Here is a 17,928-nt window from a genome sequence, read left to right as displayed (position 1 = left end):
AGGTTGCTGGAACAGACAAGCGCAGAGATACGAGCCAGACATCAATTGACCAAATCAAGCCAGCCAAGTGTGTGCATGTGTGTGTGGGTGTGTGTCAGAGGGGGGTGTGGTGAGTTCAGGGGCAGTTCAGCTCTACCCTGGAGTGCAGCAGCAGTGACTTTAAACCAAGTTAATAGAAAAAGAGAGAAAAAAAAAATGAGATCAGAACAGAAAGTCCGCAGAGACGTGGAGGGAACGAGTGGAGCAGAGAGAAGAGGAATGACTAATGACCACGCCGTAAATATGGCTCTCATCTGTGAGCTCTTCCATTAATAAAACATTAGACTGTCTCAACAGAATGTTACTTTTCATCTATAATTATCTCCCATGCTCCGCACACTCTGCACATCCACAGACGGAAGCCCTTCATTTGAGACGCAATTACAGTCCCTTTACTCCGCTAAAACCGGCCGCTTCTCTGTCCGCAGGAATTGGATGGGCGTCGTCTTCAGGTGTTGGGAGGTGGGAGAGAAGGAATAATCATCAGAAAGACCGTAGAGAGGTTGAAAGGTGAGATTGCATATACAATTTGAACACGGAGACAGCGAGAGAAAAAAGAAGCCAGAGGGAGAGCATATTCCTGCCTGCGTCGCAAACAAAGACATAAATTACAGGTATTATGTGTTATCTGCTGCTGTAATCGCTGGCAGAGGGACAGCTGATTGCAGAGCCGATAGATGGAGGTTTTTCCCACAGAACGGCCACAGAAGTATAATGATGAAGATGAAGATGCTATCATAGTGACCTTTGACCTTAATGCCATCACTTCATCACTTTATTCTATTTGACATTTGTGGGAAATGTCGTCATAATAAAGTCTTGAGTTATGGCAAAATAAAGAAGTTTAGTGACCTTTGACCACTGAGATCATGAGAATGGGATGGACAACACAAATACACCTCGGTGTGTAAAACACTGCTCAGATTCTAAACTTTCATTGGTCTTCTGGCCAGTTTGAGCCACCTTGTTGTTCTACTATAGAAAGAGTCTTACACTGGATGTTTAAATTACAATACATTTATTCAGCCGACACTTTTATCCAAAGCAACTTAGAATAAGTTAAAAAATATATATGCAGGAATCAAGTACATAAGATTCACCCAAAACGCTTGCTATTGTTCATGTGAGAATAAGCGTGTTAACACACACACACACACACACACAACTTGCTGATTAATGCATTAATTAGTAGAACTAATGAGCATGTTAGCATAACTACCTATGTTTAATAGATGACGGTGATTCTGAGAGTGATTAAACCTCCTTAAAGGCGGCTCGTCTCTGTGTGACAGAGGGAATAATGACACTGAGTCGGTCACACACACATTCCCACACACCTGCCTCCATGTATGCATCAGAGGAAAAGCACACGGCGTGACCGGGAAAAGGCAACGTAAGGACTTCCAAAAGGCCAACAGGAAAATGTTTCCACTCAAATTACAAACATGGCAGGAACGGGGGAACAATGGATGGAGAGCGAGAGAGGAGGAGGAGGAGGAGGAGGAGGGAAAGAAAAAGAAATCAGTCAGGAGGAGCAAAACGCTGACCTTCAAAACCAAATGAACAAGATAATAAAGCAGGCACCAGTTGTGTTTATGCTTTGGTTTTCACACACACAGATTGAACTGACACTGCAGAACTGTCAGAGGGACGCCCCCACAACCTGCAGCATCTACAACTCAGATTCCCATGATCCCCAAACCCATAAGTCAGATCTACAACCAAACAGGTCCGCTGGGTCTTTATAATGAAGGATGAGTGAAAAATAAACAGTTAAGGATCAAACAGGATCTGAAGCTTGTGATTAATCAAAGTAAAACATTTGGTGTTTCTGAAAAGCCACTTGTGAGATGACATCACATGGCTTCACATATTGTAAAATTATGCATTTAACTATTCTATTTCACAATAATTTAGCACACAGCCTTGTACTTATTATAGTTATTTAGTGCTGCAGAACAACAAGGTAATCACAAACAGGTCCAAACATTAGACGTGGGATTTAGTTCCATTTAAGCCAGCGTGCACAACACTAGGGCCCGAAAACTGGAGGAGCTTAATAGAATGCAGCCATTAATCATGTTGAAAGATGAAAATCACTATAATATTACTGTTTTTATAACTCTTATTATTATTATTATCTAATCTCTCTCCTTATTTTCCATCTATTCAAATACAAATACCTGTTCAGGTGCAGTAAACACTATATGCATTGGTTTGTAAGTGTCGTCAGGACCAGGAGGTTCAATACCCAGCGCTCCGTCTCAGTAATGGACATGCATGGAGGCCAGTTAGGGATCATATACATCTACTGGTAGGAAGAAGTCAGCAAAAATGAATAAAATGATGAATGAAATGACACAAGCAGGATGGTGTAGCAGTTAGCAAAAGCATGAATTATATCATCAAGTACTCAGAAGTGACACCAGACTGCCCACTATCACATCACTGCTGCAGTTTCATGTGGACATCCTGTCAGATCCCGAGGGCACAAATCAGCCTCAAGCCGGTGATTTGTCATTTCAGCCATCAAACGAAGGCTCCCTCCAGTCCAGCCTGCAGCCACTGCTCCCTCCACACACACACACACACACACACACACACTGGCTGTTTAAACTCAGCCCTGTGTGTTTAACCTCACCCTCCTCCACAAACACACACACTTGTGTGCAGGGTCACCATGGCAAAATGTGTCCTGCGTGAGCAAACACACTTTCACTGTGTTTGAGCGTGCTCTCACCGATTGGAAGGACTCAAAACGCTTTAATGTCGCAGTGGAGGGCAGCAGGGGATAAATGCTGGGAGGAAGATATAAACTGAGGCCTGAGGTGTGCACGTGTGTTGACATACTGCTGAAGTATCATTCAGTTTTCTGCCTGTTTTCAAGGGCCCGAGCAGATTTTTTTCCCGTGTGAAGATGAAAGCTGACAGGAAGAAGAAAACAGTGTTTGACCTGTGGGCTCCATGCGGGCAGGACAGGACAAACTGCTGCTCAAGACAAACACTGACCTCCTTTTCCTTCTGCACACAGCATCTCTTTTTTTTTTTTTTCTCCTCCTCCTACAGATGAACCAAAACTGCTCGTCTAGTCAAATCTACACAGAGAAACTACAGAATCGGTGAGTTCAAGATGCTTCGGAGGCTGAAAGTGATTCTCTAACATCCACGATACAAGAAAGTGACATTAACTGAACGTGTAAACATTCAGTGATGCTTCAAAAATTTAATTTAAATAAGATGTCAGTCAGCTGTGATTACACATTCAGAGCCTTTCCTTTCACTAATCAATAAAACAACAGGAGAAACAAAGACGTAGTTTAATAGAATCCAACAGGAAGATTAAAATGACTAATGAAACTAATGTGACTGTTAATTGTTTGCAAATCAAACAACTGAGAGTCACTGATGTTTTTTTTTTTAACATTTGCCTTCGCCAAGAGAGGCATGCTCAGTGTGTGTGTGTGTGTGTGTGTGTGTGTGTCTCACATTTAGCCTCTGTCCCTGCACACCCCTGGCTTGACTGACTCTTTTCACATCAAAAGCGCTCCAGTTGGCACCACATAATCCCAACTGGCCTCTGTGGCTCAAACACAAACACACACACACACACACACACAAGCACACACACAGAACACACACACATATACACACACTCTCCCTTTCTCTGTACCAGTGGTGCCAAGCACTACAATGCTCTTCTCGTCAGCTCAAACACAAAAAGAATGTCTCTAATGAGAACAGAGGTTTGGTTTATGGATGGTGGATGCGTGTCGGTCTGTGTGTGTGTGTGTGTGTGTGTGTGTGTGTGTGTGTCTTTGTGAGGTCTGATCCCTCCAGATCTGCTGCTCTTTGTGACTTTTACAGCCCAATTTATCTCTTCCCACACATCATGTTGTTGTCTAAGAGGCCCGACACACACACACACACACACACACACACGACCACCAGAACGAGCTGCTCTCACCACGAGGTGTAATCTAGAGACAAGCAGCAGCACATGTTCATGCTCATGTTCTGTATCCGTCTCTTCTGAAACTCATCCGACTGCTTCGCTCCAAGTCTTCCTGTCAAGATCCTCATACAAAATGAAGCTGATGTTTCAGTTTTAAAGGTAAAGATCACGATATAAAACTCAAAGCACAGAGGCGAAGTGTCTAATCAGAGAGGCACACAAGGGCCGAGCTAGCTCTGCTGCGAGGGTCACTGTTGTAGCTCTGCTGCCTCCATGGGAAACTAAATCAGACAACAGTCACACAACAGGCTGAAACGTGAAGAGCTGTTGTGGAAAAAGAGACGACGACACGCTGGTAGTTTAGTTTTTTGCCGTGCACTGAAAGCATGCAGAGGGCAAGAGTTAAGAAACACCTGAGGTATCAGCATCACTGAGGTATCTATTATCTGTTATTATATTTACAAAACCCTCAGGCCGTATTTGACACAATGAATATGAGCAATTTTCTGTGGATGTTCCAGCGCCCCAGAGGATGAATCTTAACGATGTAGTGATCCCGTGACCTTGACAGTTTTTACATTATTCAGTGCCACAATAACTTCAGCGTTTAGAGGGAGCCAGCGAGGCTCACTTTACTGACGTCCTCTCACTGTTTTGTGGATGTTTTTGTGCAGCGTCGTCTTTTGTTTCTCTCTCTCTCTCTTTGATTGCATTCATGTTAATGGCTCCACTGAGTAGCTCCTCCTTTCACTGATGGATGGGGAGTGTGAAGAGTGAAGAGTAAAACCTCCGTCCTGCTCTTTAATCCACTGCACAGTTTCAGAAATCACTTTGAGTGGTGTCATTAAAGCTCAACGTCAAACCACGGACTGTGTAAACAGAGAACAGAGAAAAGATTAGAAAAATTAATTGGTAACTGTTGTTTGCAGTTCAAACATGTGCAATAAACACACAGCAGATCTTTCTCTGCAGATCTTTTTAACAACATTATATGAAAATGTGTGTAATAGGCCTTTTAAACTGCTCATTAATACCAACGCTGCATAATTCTAATGTATCCAACCACCACATGCATGACTGCCTCGGAGACAAAAACAAGCTGCTTAAATTATTTTTACAATGCGTCAGACTCCTGAAATTAAAGCGGTCAAATGACTTGTACCCGAGTCTATCGAGAGACTTCAGACGGCATTAAAATGCCACGAAGAGGGGGGGGGAGGCCGTAAAAAGACGTGTGGTTTTATAGGAGCCCATAAACAGGCTGCAGGATGGGGGGGGGGCAGATCTCCCCTGGTCAGAGCGGTTTCTTTCACCCTCCTTTGTTCCTTTTTAAACATAAAACCTGGTCCCGAGTCGCTGCACATGAATCAGGGGGGAGGAGGATTTACAGGTGGAGTCTCAGCTCGTGAAGTTTATCATCCAACTCTGCAGGAGGAACAGTGATGTACAACGACCGGAGCAGCTCATCACTTCCTCACTCCCTGCTGCTCGCTTTCTATCATGTCAGACTGCTTTGTCATACTTTAAAGGTTTTCTACAGTGAAAACCAGGCAGGTCTGTAGCTACCAACACACTGAAGCCATGTTTTCAGTAGTGTTTCTGGGATTTTAGGTTTTAGGGGTTTAACTTGGAGGTCATATTTAAAGCCAGACTGCCAAATATTCTCTGGTTCTAACATCTCAAATGCAAATAGTCCTGTAAAAGACTAAATATCTTTCATGAGCTGATGGGTGATTCTCTTTTAATCTCGTGGATATTATTGGGAGATTGGCACAAAGTGATTTGGGTTTGACTTGTGTTAGCTGAGTTTATGAGCAGCTGTTGATTGATTGAGCTGTTAAATAAGTTTATATGAAAATAAGATATTCGCTCAGCTGACTCATTAAAAGTCTTAATAGTAGAAACAGTTAGGACGGGTTAGTTACCAAATCAATGTCACCACAAAGTCCAGTTAGCTTCTTTAGCAGACTTTCACAAACAAGCTGGAATAATTAAAGTGAACGCTTTAGTGCTACTAAACATTTTTTGAAATAATTTTTGTACTTTTGGGAATATATCCAGACAGACATACTGTGCTTACAGATTAGTATATATAGGAAGACTGGAGGACAGTAGGTCTGCACTCCTCCACTCCTCCTCTAGTTATGTTTAACATGAGCTAAGGAGATAAGGGATGAAGAAAAGAAAGATGTATAAAGGCAAGACGATAAAAACAAAGAAAATATTTGTTTTCTCTCCCTACATGTTGATTTTCAGATGAACACAGGTTTGATCTTTAGTCCTGTTTCCATAGAAATAGAAATCAATCAGGCCCGTTTATGTTTGGAGGGTGTGAGCGTGTTGCTGCGTGCTTATTCTTTTACTGCTGACGAGTAAATCCTCCTCGGCTCAGGAGGAGAAGCCCGAAGTCTCGACTCAGCGCGGTGATTCCAAGGCCAATTAGGCAGTCAGTAAAATAGAAATCCTTATTGACAACAGCTCTCCCCGATGGTCCGCCTCGCTGAACCTGCTGCAGCTCCTCACCCTGTGACCCCGGCCCCGCACACATGTATTCCCAGAACTCCCTGCTGCAGTCTGGATGTGCAGGCGAACAGACTGCGCAGGTGGGTCACCGCCGTGCAGCATCAAAGAGTTAAAGCGCAGCATCCTCGTGGTCTCCAAGGATCCTCTGCTCCTGTTTTATTCATTGCTTGTTTGTATCACCTTCTCCTTTCACCGAACGACTCAGCAGCTTCACCCTATTCATCAATTTAACACAGGCACTATGTGGACCTCCGTAATTGACTTTCAAAACAGGGACAATAAATCTCCCCCCCCTCCACAAACAATAGCACTTCAGAGATTAAAGACGTTAGCATGGAGCGGTGGGAAAAGGAAATAATGCTCAAAAGCTTTAACCGAGTAGAGCAACAGAGAAAATGTGGATAAAAAGAAAACCATGAGGAAAAATATAAAGACATATTAGCCTACATCACTGAGCTGAATGAGGTCTTTTATTTTGGAGGTACAAGGTTCTGAATAAATCTGTCCGTGCTGTTGGAGTAGCTTCTTATTATTCATCACACCTCCTCTGTTTTCTCTTTTCTTTATCATCTGCTTTCGGAAAATGCAGCGTCATTCCAGAAAGGGACAGACTGAACTGTGGAAATGTTTTTCATCATCTTTGTTATCTGATAAACTTTCTTTAAATGTACCTGATTCTTGTGCCTGTACTTTATCTCACCTTTTTTTATCCGACAACAGCCTGTTTACCAGATACTCATGTCAGAAATTAGAGGTTGTGGAGCAACATTTGTGTTTTTAACACCAGAGCTGAATAACAGGACCTCAAAACCAAACAGATCTCTCGTTTCATTTCACTGAATGGTCTTGACTTTGAGTCAAGTGGATAGAGAGTAATGAACGGAAAGAGGAGAGGCCCCCCACAACAGAAACATACTCACTGCCTCTACCTAAGCAGTAGGTAGTAAGCAAGGTCTAAAAGGAATATCGATAATGAAATAGAAAGATTAAGGTTAGCTGACTGAAATTAACCTTCTCAGAGGCAAAAAAACATGAATATATGACCTGTGGGTGAGTGCTGCAATTTACTGCCAGTATTTCATCCCGATATTATATGTTTATCTCTGCACTGTCCAAGGCTGCTCTGTTTGTTTATCTAGTGTGTGTGTGTGTGTGTGTGTGTGACCTTTTCATTGGCAGCGTGCACCGTGTGTGAGTGTGTGTGATGGGGGTTATATTGACAGAGCAAATTGCGGACTACATTTGCAGCAGCAGTTCGCTGCATGCCCCCTAATTGGCATGCAGCCCTGGCATCACGGCGCACGGAGTCACAGCGAGAGAGAACAACCAACGCACTGCAGGACTGGTTTTAACACAGCAGTGGGTTACTTACTGAGTTCAAAACATCTTTTCTAAAGTTCAGCTGAGAAAAATGCCGAAAGAGTGACATTATTTCAACCTCTCCAATAAATCTAAAATGTAATTTTGCAGAAATGAAACACTCTCTTCAAACTAGTGTTGTGATCAGAGGCCAGCTAGAATCAAGTGTGTGTAAGGTGGAACTTGTGAATACAGAAAACAGACTAGATGACTTGCTCAGCCGGAGCAGACGGCTGAAGGAGAGAATGAAATCAAAGACAGACGGGAAGAGAGAAGAGAGAAGCGGCCAAAGGATGTTCTGCCAATTCACAACTCCACATTTCCACATGGGTGACACATGTCATATCCAGCGGAGGAAAACAACACTGACACACACACACACACACACACAAGGAAGGTCAGTAAACAAGGAGGACACATAAATATCTGTGACAAGGACTCATCCTCCTCGGTTTCACAGTGACACGACTGTGAACCGCCGCCCGCAGAAAAGAGAAAGCAATCACAGTGAGAAGAGCACTTGAGAGCACAAACCTCCACCGAGGCCAGTAGGTCAGTTTTCTATGAAACGCCGATCTGCAAGTCGACTGCATTGAATGTGTGGATACATTTCTAAAAATTATAATTACTAGATCTCTAAAAGAAAAGAAAAAAAAGAACACATCATTCACTTTGCCCTCGACACAGGATTGGTCAATATCACTGCTTGTTCAGGTGAACTCAGCCATCAGGACTCATTTTTCTCTAAACCAGAAAAGAAACCTGCGAGTAGTTTGATATAATTTCACTTGTAAGCGTCAGAACACTAAATCAAGACAGAATGGAGCAGATGGAAATCCTTTAAGTTGCTGATTTGTGTAAAACAAGTGAAATACTGGCAGATTTTTTTTTTTTCATTCCACAGTTATCAAGTGAAGTCAGGCCAACTATCTGGTTTACTTGTTCACCAATTAGATAGTTTCTGATTCAAATTACAGTCCTGCAGATTTTTGATCTTATTCAAGTGTGTACTGCTGATGTTAAGACCATATTTGACTTCCTCTACATGGTAATACTTAAGAAGAAGAAACAATGGCCTCAGTGGTGGTGATTAGTGCTGAATGTCCAACCTCAATGATGAAAATATGTCAAGTTGTACCACCGAGGATCCACAACTGTCAAGCACTGAAAGTTCTCGTTTACTTATTCTTTGACTAGATAGTTCCTGATGTTTAAAAACAGACAGACAGACAGACAGACAACACACACTTCAGTGCCTCTTCTCTTCACCGTGCCGCATTTATACACTCAGGACACACAGCGACGTCCACGAGACTCCAACCAAAAAGAGCAAAGAGCAAAAGGGTCGAGCTACAAACGAGGCCATTTAGCCGGGTTAGCTCGTCGGAGCCGACGCTGTGATCAACACACACCTCCGCACTCGTCGTTACACCGTCACTGTGGAAGGTTGGCAATTACTGCTCAGTGTGTTTTTCCCGTCTCTCTCTCTGTCTGTCTCACTGCGTTAGATCTCCCAGTCATTATCCAGTGCAGCAGCGTTTCATCACCTCCATGATCACATTGATCCGCTGCCCCGCTCAGCACCGACACCTCTCTGAAGACACTCAAACTGCCTGGTGCTCAATTAAAAAGGTGTGATTGCTATTGCCGACTTCTGTTTGATGTGTGTGTGTGTGTGTGTGTGTCAGGTACAATAGAGGAGGCCAATCTGAAGGGAACTTATCTCCTATGAATGATATTTACATGTTGTCACTTCAGGGGCCAGCCTAATGATTCCTTTATATTATCTACCCACCTAAATACATCTTCAATAAATCAAACTTTCATAGTATGTGTAGAAAAAATGCTGGTATTTGTGAACTGATTATTATAATAAGAATAATAAAAGAAGGGATCTTTTGCATCAATGACCTTAGTTTTGTTGTCGATCTCATGAATTATAACAACTATTTTTTGAACAGTTAAGGACTCCTGTTGTTTCCATGTTGGCACTACTTTTTCAGTTCTTCGCTATTTGAATAAGTTGCTCAAAGAGCTTGATAACTGCCTTTTCCTGGCACACTTTTAACATGAAAAACATGCAGGAAGTGTTGAAGTCTTTACCAAGCCTCTGTTTGTGTCAGCCATGAAAGGTTATTACGTGATTTTACCTCCTGTACGTGAAGGAACGCCGCTGAAGGTCAACAGATTTGGCAAAACCTTATTGAATCTAGCTGAACTTTTGGTCATACAGCTGAAGCCCTTCTTAAAAATGATGGTGTGAAAAGTTGCTTTGCATTTGTTTTCAACCAGCTGAAAACAAGAAGCCAGAGTGTGTGTGTGTGTATGTGCTGTCCTCGTCGCTTCAAAAGGCTGTTTGGAGGTTTAGACTTGGTTTCAGGGTCGGGACCAAGCTCTTCCGCTCAAAACCTGGCAGAGTGGGCCGATGGCACCGAGTCCTTTAGTTTACATCTAATTGCATCCCTCATTTGCATAAACGAGGAAGAGAGTGTCACAAGCTACAGGGCTTATCTGAGGAGATAAAAGACGGCAGCGCTTTATCACAGCAGAGCAGAGCAGTGCATGTGATTAGCCTGTTAGATTCAGCACGAGCTGATTACCTTTACATTTGTCCTATATACCAGCAGGTAGATAGTGACAATGAGACCATCAGGGATTCATTAGCTTACTGTAATAATTAATGTTGGATGGAGGCAGAAAACAGCCCCCCTCAGGGACGGGTAAGGCATCAGGTTGGGAAATGTGGGAGGGCGTTCACAATCGCACTGTGTCACAAAGTGTTAACCATTAGTGCTGTGAGCCCTGTTAGAGCCATTAGGTATCACACCTGATTTAATCAGCGCGGCTTCTGGGAGGGAATTAAAACTGTGGAAGTACAACAAGTGGAAGAAGAGGGAAGGGAAAACAGAGGGAGAGGAGGAGGAGGAGGAATTAACAATGTGGAAGTAAAGAAAGAACAATGTTGCTCAACTTTGGGCGAGAACCACTATTATTCTACCATTCTGTGTCCACTGCCAACTTCATATCATTATCAAAACAGAGCAGGTAAAAGGATATTCACTCAATTCTGCATTTCATTTGGCAGGAATCATTAGCTAAGAAGGCTCAATAAATATGCTCCTAAACATTTCTCTTCATGCTTTTGTGCTTTTGATGAGGTTGTCATGTCTAAAGACAGCAAATGCTGTGGCAGCTGCTGCTGGTGCTTTCCTGAATGCACCGTCAATTCATGACAAATAAATAAAACTTATCTCTTTCAAATGGACTTGACATGAATGAATCTAGATAGAAAAGTTACTCTATTTGTTTGTTCACTAGGTTCAGTTTCATTTGGTTTTCACTGTCACTCAGCTAGTAGATATGGAGCGACAACAGCATCCCATCGAGTTTCTGGCTGCCAAAGACACGCCAAAAGATCTGTGCATAGAGGAGTAGGAAATAATTCTATGCAGGTTCATCAAGAGAGCAAGAGATCCTTCACAGTGATTAGATTCATTGTTAATATAAAAATAAAACAGGATTAGTGCAGATTTAAATAAAATATCTACACAGACTCTCACTCTAATCCTCCTTTTAAGCTGTTTCCCAGCTCTTACTACTACACTCATCAGGCTTTTAGGCCTTTATGGTGAAAGAGAACACTCTCACTGACTCATTGTATTATATATGACTTTATCTGAGTAGACCACTGATCCCCGATCAATCCCAGAAATCTAGAAAAATATAAACCCTCCCAAAAAGAGCGGTGAAACTGAACAGGACGCCTGAGTGTCAGTGATGGGGGCTGCAGATCAGTTGGCTTCCCTCCGCTCAGGCTGCTGCTGCTGCTGCTGCTGCACACACACATCACTACTAGTGATTTGTGACTGTAGGAATGTGGCATGTCAGACCAACAGTGCGTCAGCCAATTAATTATTCAGGACAAATACAGCCTTGTGTGGCTGCAGGATGCCAGATAGACGGTTGGATGGATGAGTGGCTCAGCTAGCCACATGATATACATCGGAGCATCAGCACAGCAAGCAGGGACATATAGAAATGAGAGGGATATTTACCCAGAGCGGTATGGATGTTATTTATAAAAGACGGACCAAACCCACTCCCATAAAACAGACGAGCTGCCAGACAATTAAAGAGAGCCGAGAGGCGGCAGAGGGAGGAGAGGAGAGAACATTGCTCTGCGTCTGACCTATTTAGCAAATGAAGAGCCATAAACACAGCAGATCTGAACTCACTCTGCAGCAGACAGCCAGGGCTAAAACAGAACCAACCACCCAAACCCTGTAAAAACGCTAATCAAAGCCTGCAGCGTTCAGAATAGCTTTTTAAATGGGGCAGCCTGTTTCGCAATGCTTTTTACATTTTGTGCTCAAGACTCTCCCGTCCTCATTACCGCCTGTTTTTGCTCAGTCCTAAATAAATCAGCATAAATCCAGCTGCACTGACTGGATACATGCAGCTCGCACGCTAGCGTACAGTATGTAAACACAAACACTGATCCAAAGCATCCACACACACAGTGAAGAGGACTACTGGACTACATTAGGAGTCAGCGGTGAAACCTGCAGAGTCATTAAGAAATATGGTCATCGATCTGCTGCTCCCACAGTTCATGCAGCAGTTTATGGAGAAAAGGGAGGAGGGTACAGCTTCATCATAAACATACAGGACAGCGAACACACCTCATGATTCCTGTCCCATAATAAGTCTTTGGCATCTGTTTTTAGAATCCGTGACGTTATTTCTGAAATGTCTGCCAATGTTCCCGTCAGTAAAGTAAAGTTAAGACCTAGTACATCACTACAACGTCACACATCACACAAAATGAGCATTCAAGGGGACAAACAAACAAGCAGTCACATGGTCAGACTGGTAGTGAACAAGCAAGGGGCTGCAACCAAACGATTATTTCACCACACATTCATCCGATTGCTTACAAAATGACAATCGCACTTTCATGCAGCACAAGATTATGTCATGAAATCACTTGATTTATAAGAGCAACAGTCCAAAAAGCAAGAAAATAAACAACAATGCACATTAGCTCAGCAAATCTTCACAATTCAGAGGCTGGAACTGGAGAACGTTCAGGTATTTGACTATTTGCTTCAGCTCTAAATCACTTTAGTCGACCTTATTTACCAACAGTTGTTAACAGTAACAGGTCATTACTACCCAAACTAAACTGTCTGTTGTGAACACTTAACAGACCGACTACCTGGTGTAACTATACTTGCCATGATAGTGAATATACACAGTTTATTGCTGACATTTCATTATGTTCTCTGATGGTCTCACGGTGTCATTAGAGCTGTCAAAGCTACTAAAATGTGACCTGAGCTGTAATAAATGGGAATCGTCCTTTAAGGCCAAACTCAGCCACATTATCACGGCCACTTTAGTCCGGACCTGGAAGCAGCTCACCTCCGTGTTTTGGAATATGAACCCCTTTTTCTCAACTTGGCAGCAAACCTGGAAACTGCACACACAGTTGGACCGCAGCGCAGTGTGTGTGTGTGTGTGTGTGTGTGTGTGCGTGTGTGACCTCACACACAAAGAGAAACTCACTGCATCGTCATTACAGCAGCAAGAGGGGAGAAGCAAACTGTCCAAACCAAAGATAATAATGAAAGAGCAGAAGCACCAAGTGTCACTCAAAGCCAACATATTTCCACAGGATGTGGATCTTGGAGGACTAAAACAGCCAGTTTGTGGCTTTAAACCAGAGAAGAAGAGACACTGAGGTCCAGTAGATTTCATGCAGGGCCGGTCTGGCTGGACCGGAGCTACAGGATCAGTATAGATCAGCCACAGCTGCAGCTTATCAGCTGATGAACAGGCCTGGAGGTAGTCAGGCTATGGGGGGGCACGCTGTGTTGACAGAGCTCTATGTGTGTGTGTGTTTGTATGCAAAATGGAAAAGTAACTAAAAGGGTAATTTCACCCAAACTACAAAAGAAACAGGTTTTCCAGCTGCTTCTTTGGTAAAATTCCTCTTTTATCTCAAACGCTGGACAAATAAACCAGAACTATCTGCATGAATAGATACAATTAGAGGACTACTGCTGTTGCCATGTTGTCCCAATGTATGGGGAGAATTATTATTAGAGAGGGGACAGATTAGAAATCTAGATGCACAACATACTCTGGTTCGAAGTAACGGCTAAAGCTATAAGCACTAAGAGCCCATTACACAAAAAGGGTGTTGGAGGCCCTGCTCACTCACAGGCTGTAAATGTGTCAGCGTCACGACCCACTAATGATTGCTGCTCGCATGTTGCAAGGTGGATTTGTGAGTCCGACAGGGCTGGTGTATGCTAATGCAGGAGCCCCAAGTATGCCGTTTGTTTTGATGAGCGGATCGTGTCGCAGTAATGGGAAAGAAAATGATCTCATTTTGAAAATTGCAGTTTGTGTGTTGCACATTTGCCAAATAGTGTTCCAGGACAGAAGGTAAACGCCTCAGGCCTCACAATGACACACACAGCTTTAGTATCAGCGCACTGGTTCTGTAGAGGTTAAAAGGTGACTGGGAACCAACATCTCCCCGTGGCCCTGCTAGGCCCACAGACAACCAGTTTGAGCTGATTGTCTTCACCCAGAACTAAAAGTTCACGTTGCACAGCAGGTATGTACTCTGACAGATCAACTTACAAATGTTTTCTGTGCAAACAACATCTGAATAAAACACTAGGTACCAACACTACACACACACACACACTCAAACACACCACTGTGTGAGCAGAGCAGCTCATAACTCGCCAATATGGAAATCCAACATCAGGTTTTACAGCCAGAACTGACAGAATTTTATGCTTTTGTTCCGTTAATGTGACTCCAGGAAAGTGTTGATTATAATCCAACTGATACTGCACCAAATAATCCACTCAGAGAACCCAAACATCCAAATGATGTGTTCGATGCTGTTTGGGGCAGCACTCACCTGAAGCAGCAGCTGCTCCAGGAGGCTGAGCCCCCATGGTGGCCTGTGTCCCTCCGGGGGTCGGTGGCACAGGCCTGGGCCAGGATTTAGCCGCAGGAGGGCCGACCCTCACCAGCCCAACGTACTCCACAAAAGTTCCTGGAAAGTCCCCCTTCTCCTTGGTCCTCTCGTTGATGCCGTGCAGCCAGCCTTTGGGGCTCCGCTCGTCCCCGTCCTGGTAGTCCGGCCCCGGCACCGCCACCAGCGAGGCCTTGGAGACGGTGAGCAGGTCGCCCGGCTGGAGGCTGATGTCATCGCCGCGCTCCCGCTTGTACTCAAAGAGCGCCCGGTACTGGAAGCTGTCAGAAGCCATGGCAACTGGGGTTCATGGGGCGATTCTGAAGCCAAAAATACAAATGCTGCCTGAGATTTGCTGCTTTTAAAAGTGGAATCAACTTCTTGAAAAATGGAAACTCTGTTTATTGGAAAACTGTTGAACTGTTAAAAATCCCTGAGGTGAAACTGGAACTCAACCTCAACCTGGGAAACCTGGGACGGCGCCTGAGATTTGCTGTGTCGTGCTGACTTGGATGACAGTTGAAATGATAATCTGATCCCTGAGGTGGAATTCGACACCTTTTTCTAGTCCTACAACACCCTGAAGAGCAGGCCCCAACGTCCTTAATCCAAAAATATAGAAAAGTGCAATGAAGCTGAACTGAACAGTCGGCTGGTCTCTGCTTTACTACTGCAGCTTTGGTTAAATATCCGTGCAGTTCTTTTAAAAATCCACAGTATAAATCCGCCCGTCAGTCACAGCTCCTCAGTCTGAGGCCTGCAGGCTCTTGTGATCCAAACGGACGGACAGCCTTGACCGGCCACCACACTGAGCCTGTGATGGGAAAAGAAAAGGAGGAGGAGGAGGAGGAGGTGTAGGAGCGAGGCTTGGGGAAAAAAAAACAAAAAAACTGGAGGGTGGCACAGTTTCCTAGGACGGGGCGACCTCCAGATGATGTCCCAAAGCTTCTGCGGGTGCCTCCGATGGTAATGAGAAAGTGTACAGAGCCTATGCTGAGTCCGACATCCACACACACACACTTATACACCCACACACACACACACACACACACACCTGAGGAAATCCACTGCAGTGCAGAATTTGGCTTATTCTTCGGAGCGCCCCTGAGTGCACTCTTCTGGATGAGATCCTGCTGCTCTGCCTCTCTTGCCTGTGCAGCCTCCTGACGCAGACGGACGCTCCTGCAAACTTAAAATGAAGTTGAGAGGTTAACATCACACACACACCTTCATCCAATCATTAGGAATTGGTTAAATTAATTAGCTCAGGCCTGAACATGTCAGGGATATATTTGGGGCAGAGCAGCAGTATTTTCATGTAAACACTGGGGAAATGTCCTGGAGCAGTGTGCTCTGCAGGCTGACAGACAGACAGACAGACAGACTCTAGACTATCAGTTACAACAAGCGTGACTTGGCGAATATGAACTTCAGACTGCGTGCCCGACTACTCTCGCCCTGCGCCAGTCTGTCCTGCTGTCTGCTGCCCGCAAACACGCCGCAAACTCACCGCTCAGGCTGCACGGATGAGCTCCAGTCCTCCGCCGACGCCCCAGTGCGCGAACTGTCCGCTTCCACACTACCTGAGCCCCGCAGCGCCAGCCCAGACATCCGTGAAGCCCCGTCTGGATGAACGGATGGCGTGGCCGGTCCAGCAGACAGCAGGCAGCCTGCTCGGTGCTGTAGTGAGCGGCAGTGCTGATGTCAGTAAACCCCTCCTCCCTCCTCCTCCTCCCGTCTGCAAATTATGCCAACAAGCGGCGGAGACGGGACGGGTCGGTGTGGCGCACCGCAGCTGCAGCAAAACACCGCATGACCCGATTCTGATGCTCCCAGTCTCTGCTGCATTTATGCATTTATGTCGTGTTGTAGTCTGAGCTGACCTTATTACTTTATTTCTGTTATTCGAGGAGTGGTGGGGGTGGGTTGGAGGGTGTCGGATGCTTGGAAGCTGCAGAGAGCCGATGAATTATGTAACAACTCTGTGACCTGGAAAAAAAAAAGCTGCCGCGCATTTTAGGAAGGAGTAAATGCATTAAAGATAAATGACTGGCGGATAATAGCAAGAGGAGGATGTTGGGGAGCAGCGCAGTCTTGGTCTGGTGCGCACATGACGCAGCAGCAGAGCAGACAGCGGCAGACTGCTGCGTCATCAGGTGCGCACGTTTCCAGTTTGGAGCTGCAGAGCACATCCAGGTAGAAACAGTACAGTGCAGGCAGGGAGGGGCGGGGGGGGGGGGGGGTGTCTTTGTTAGGATGAATGACTAAATAACATAACAACAGGATAAAGTTTTCTTTAAACAATATGCTTCATTATGTGACTATGTTTCCTCCAGTTTTCCCATTTTCTTACTTATTCTGAATCTGTTCGCTCAAACAAGAGCAAATATAACCAGACAAGAGCCTGTGTGAGTCAAACATGTAAACAAGCTTTGTCCTAAGTTAAAGAGACATTTGCAGAGCTGATTTTAAACATGTTGAAGAGAGTTAGGAGGGGCAACTTTGTTAGTGATCTATCACTATATGTTCAATGTGAATGTCCCCTGAATAAATAAAATAACTTACTAAACCCACAGCATTAATTATACTCTTTATACAACTGTGCATGAAAAGACAAAAGCAAAAACCGTCTGAGGATTCATCTGAAGCTTGTCTGGGGTCTGTTTATACCTGAGCTTTATACCTAAGCTTTAGAATAATTAAGTTAACCCGTGCTTTTGGTCATTCTTTACTACACGCCACAGCTATTTTAGGCACATTTCATTATTTTCACGATGAATCAGGCTCAGAAAAATGCCATCAGTTGGTATTCCACTAATACTATCGACTATACAGTAATTTTAGGATAGATGAAAAACGTTTAACGAAGTTTAAAATAGTTTTGCTTATCTACATATTTTCATGGTTTGAGCAAATATCCGTATGTGAATGAACAGAGGTGTGTGTTATTGCAGGAATAGAAGAACGTTTTTAATTTCACTGATTGTTTTTCCTTTTCTTCTGTATTTTGAGATATTTGTGCCCCTTTTTTAGCCAACATTTGGTCTACAGCATT

The 17,928-nt window shown here is 44.1% G+C and overlaps 1 protein-coding gene across 1 annotated transcript in view; it reads right to left on the bottom strand.

Annotated features, from left to right (window-relative positions):
* pik3r3b (phosphoinositide-3-kinase, regulatory subunit 3b (gamma)) overlaps positions 1 to 15,168 on the bottom strand; it is a 176,135-nt gene extending 160,967 nt beyond the window's left edge. The window contains exon 1 of the mRNA XM_070831692.1: positions 14,817 to 15,168. Coding sequence (XP_070687793.1) covers positions 14,817 to 15,168 — 352 coding nt within the window. The remainder of the gene's footprint in view (positions 1 to 14,816) is intronic.
* Positions 15,169 to 17,928: the final 2,760 nt, after the last annotated feature.

This window comes from Pempheris klunzingeri, chromosome 6 (assembly GCF_042242105.1).
Source record: "Pempheris klunzingeri isolate RE-2024b chromosome 6, fPemKlu1.hap1, whole genome shotgun sequence".
NCBI lineage: Eukaryota > Metazoa > Chordata > Actinopteri > Acropomatiformes > Pempheridae > Pempheris > Pempheris klunzingeri.
The sequence above is the reverse complement of the archived record's forward strand: the minus strand, read 5'-3'. Positions and strand labels throughout refer to the sequence as shown.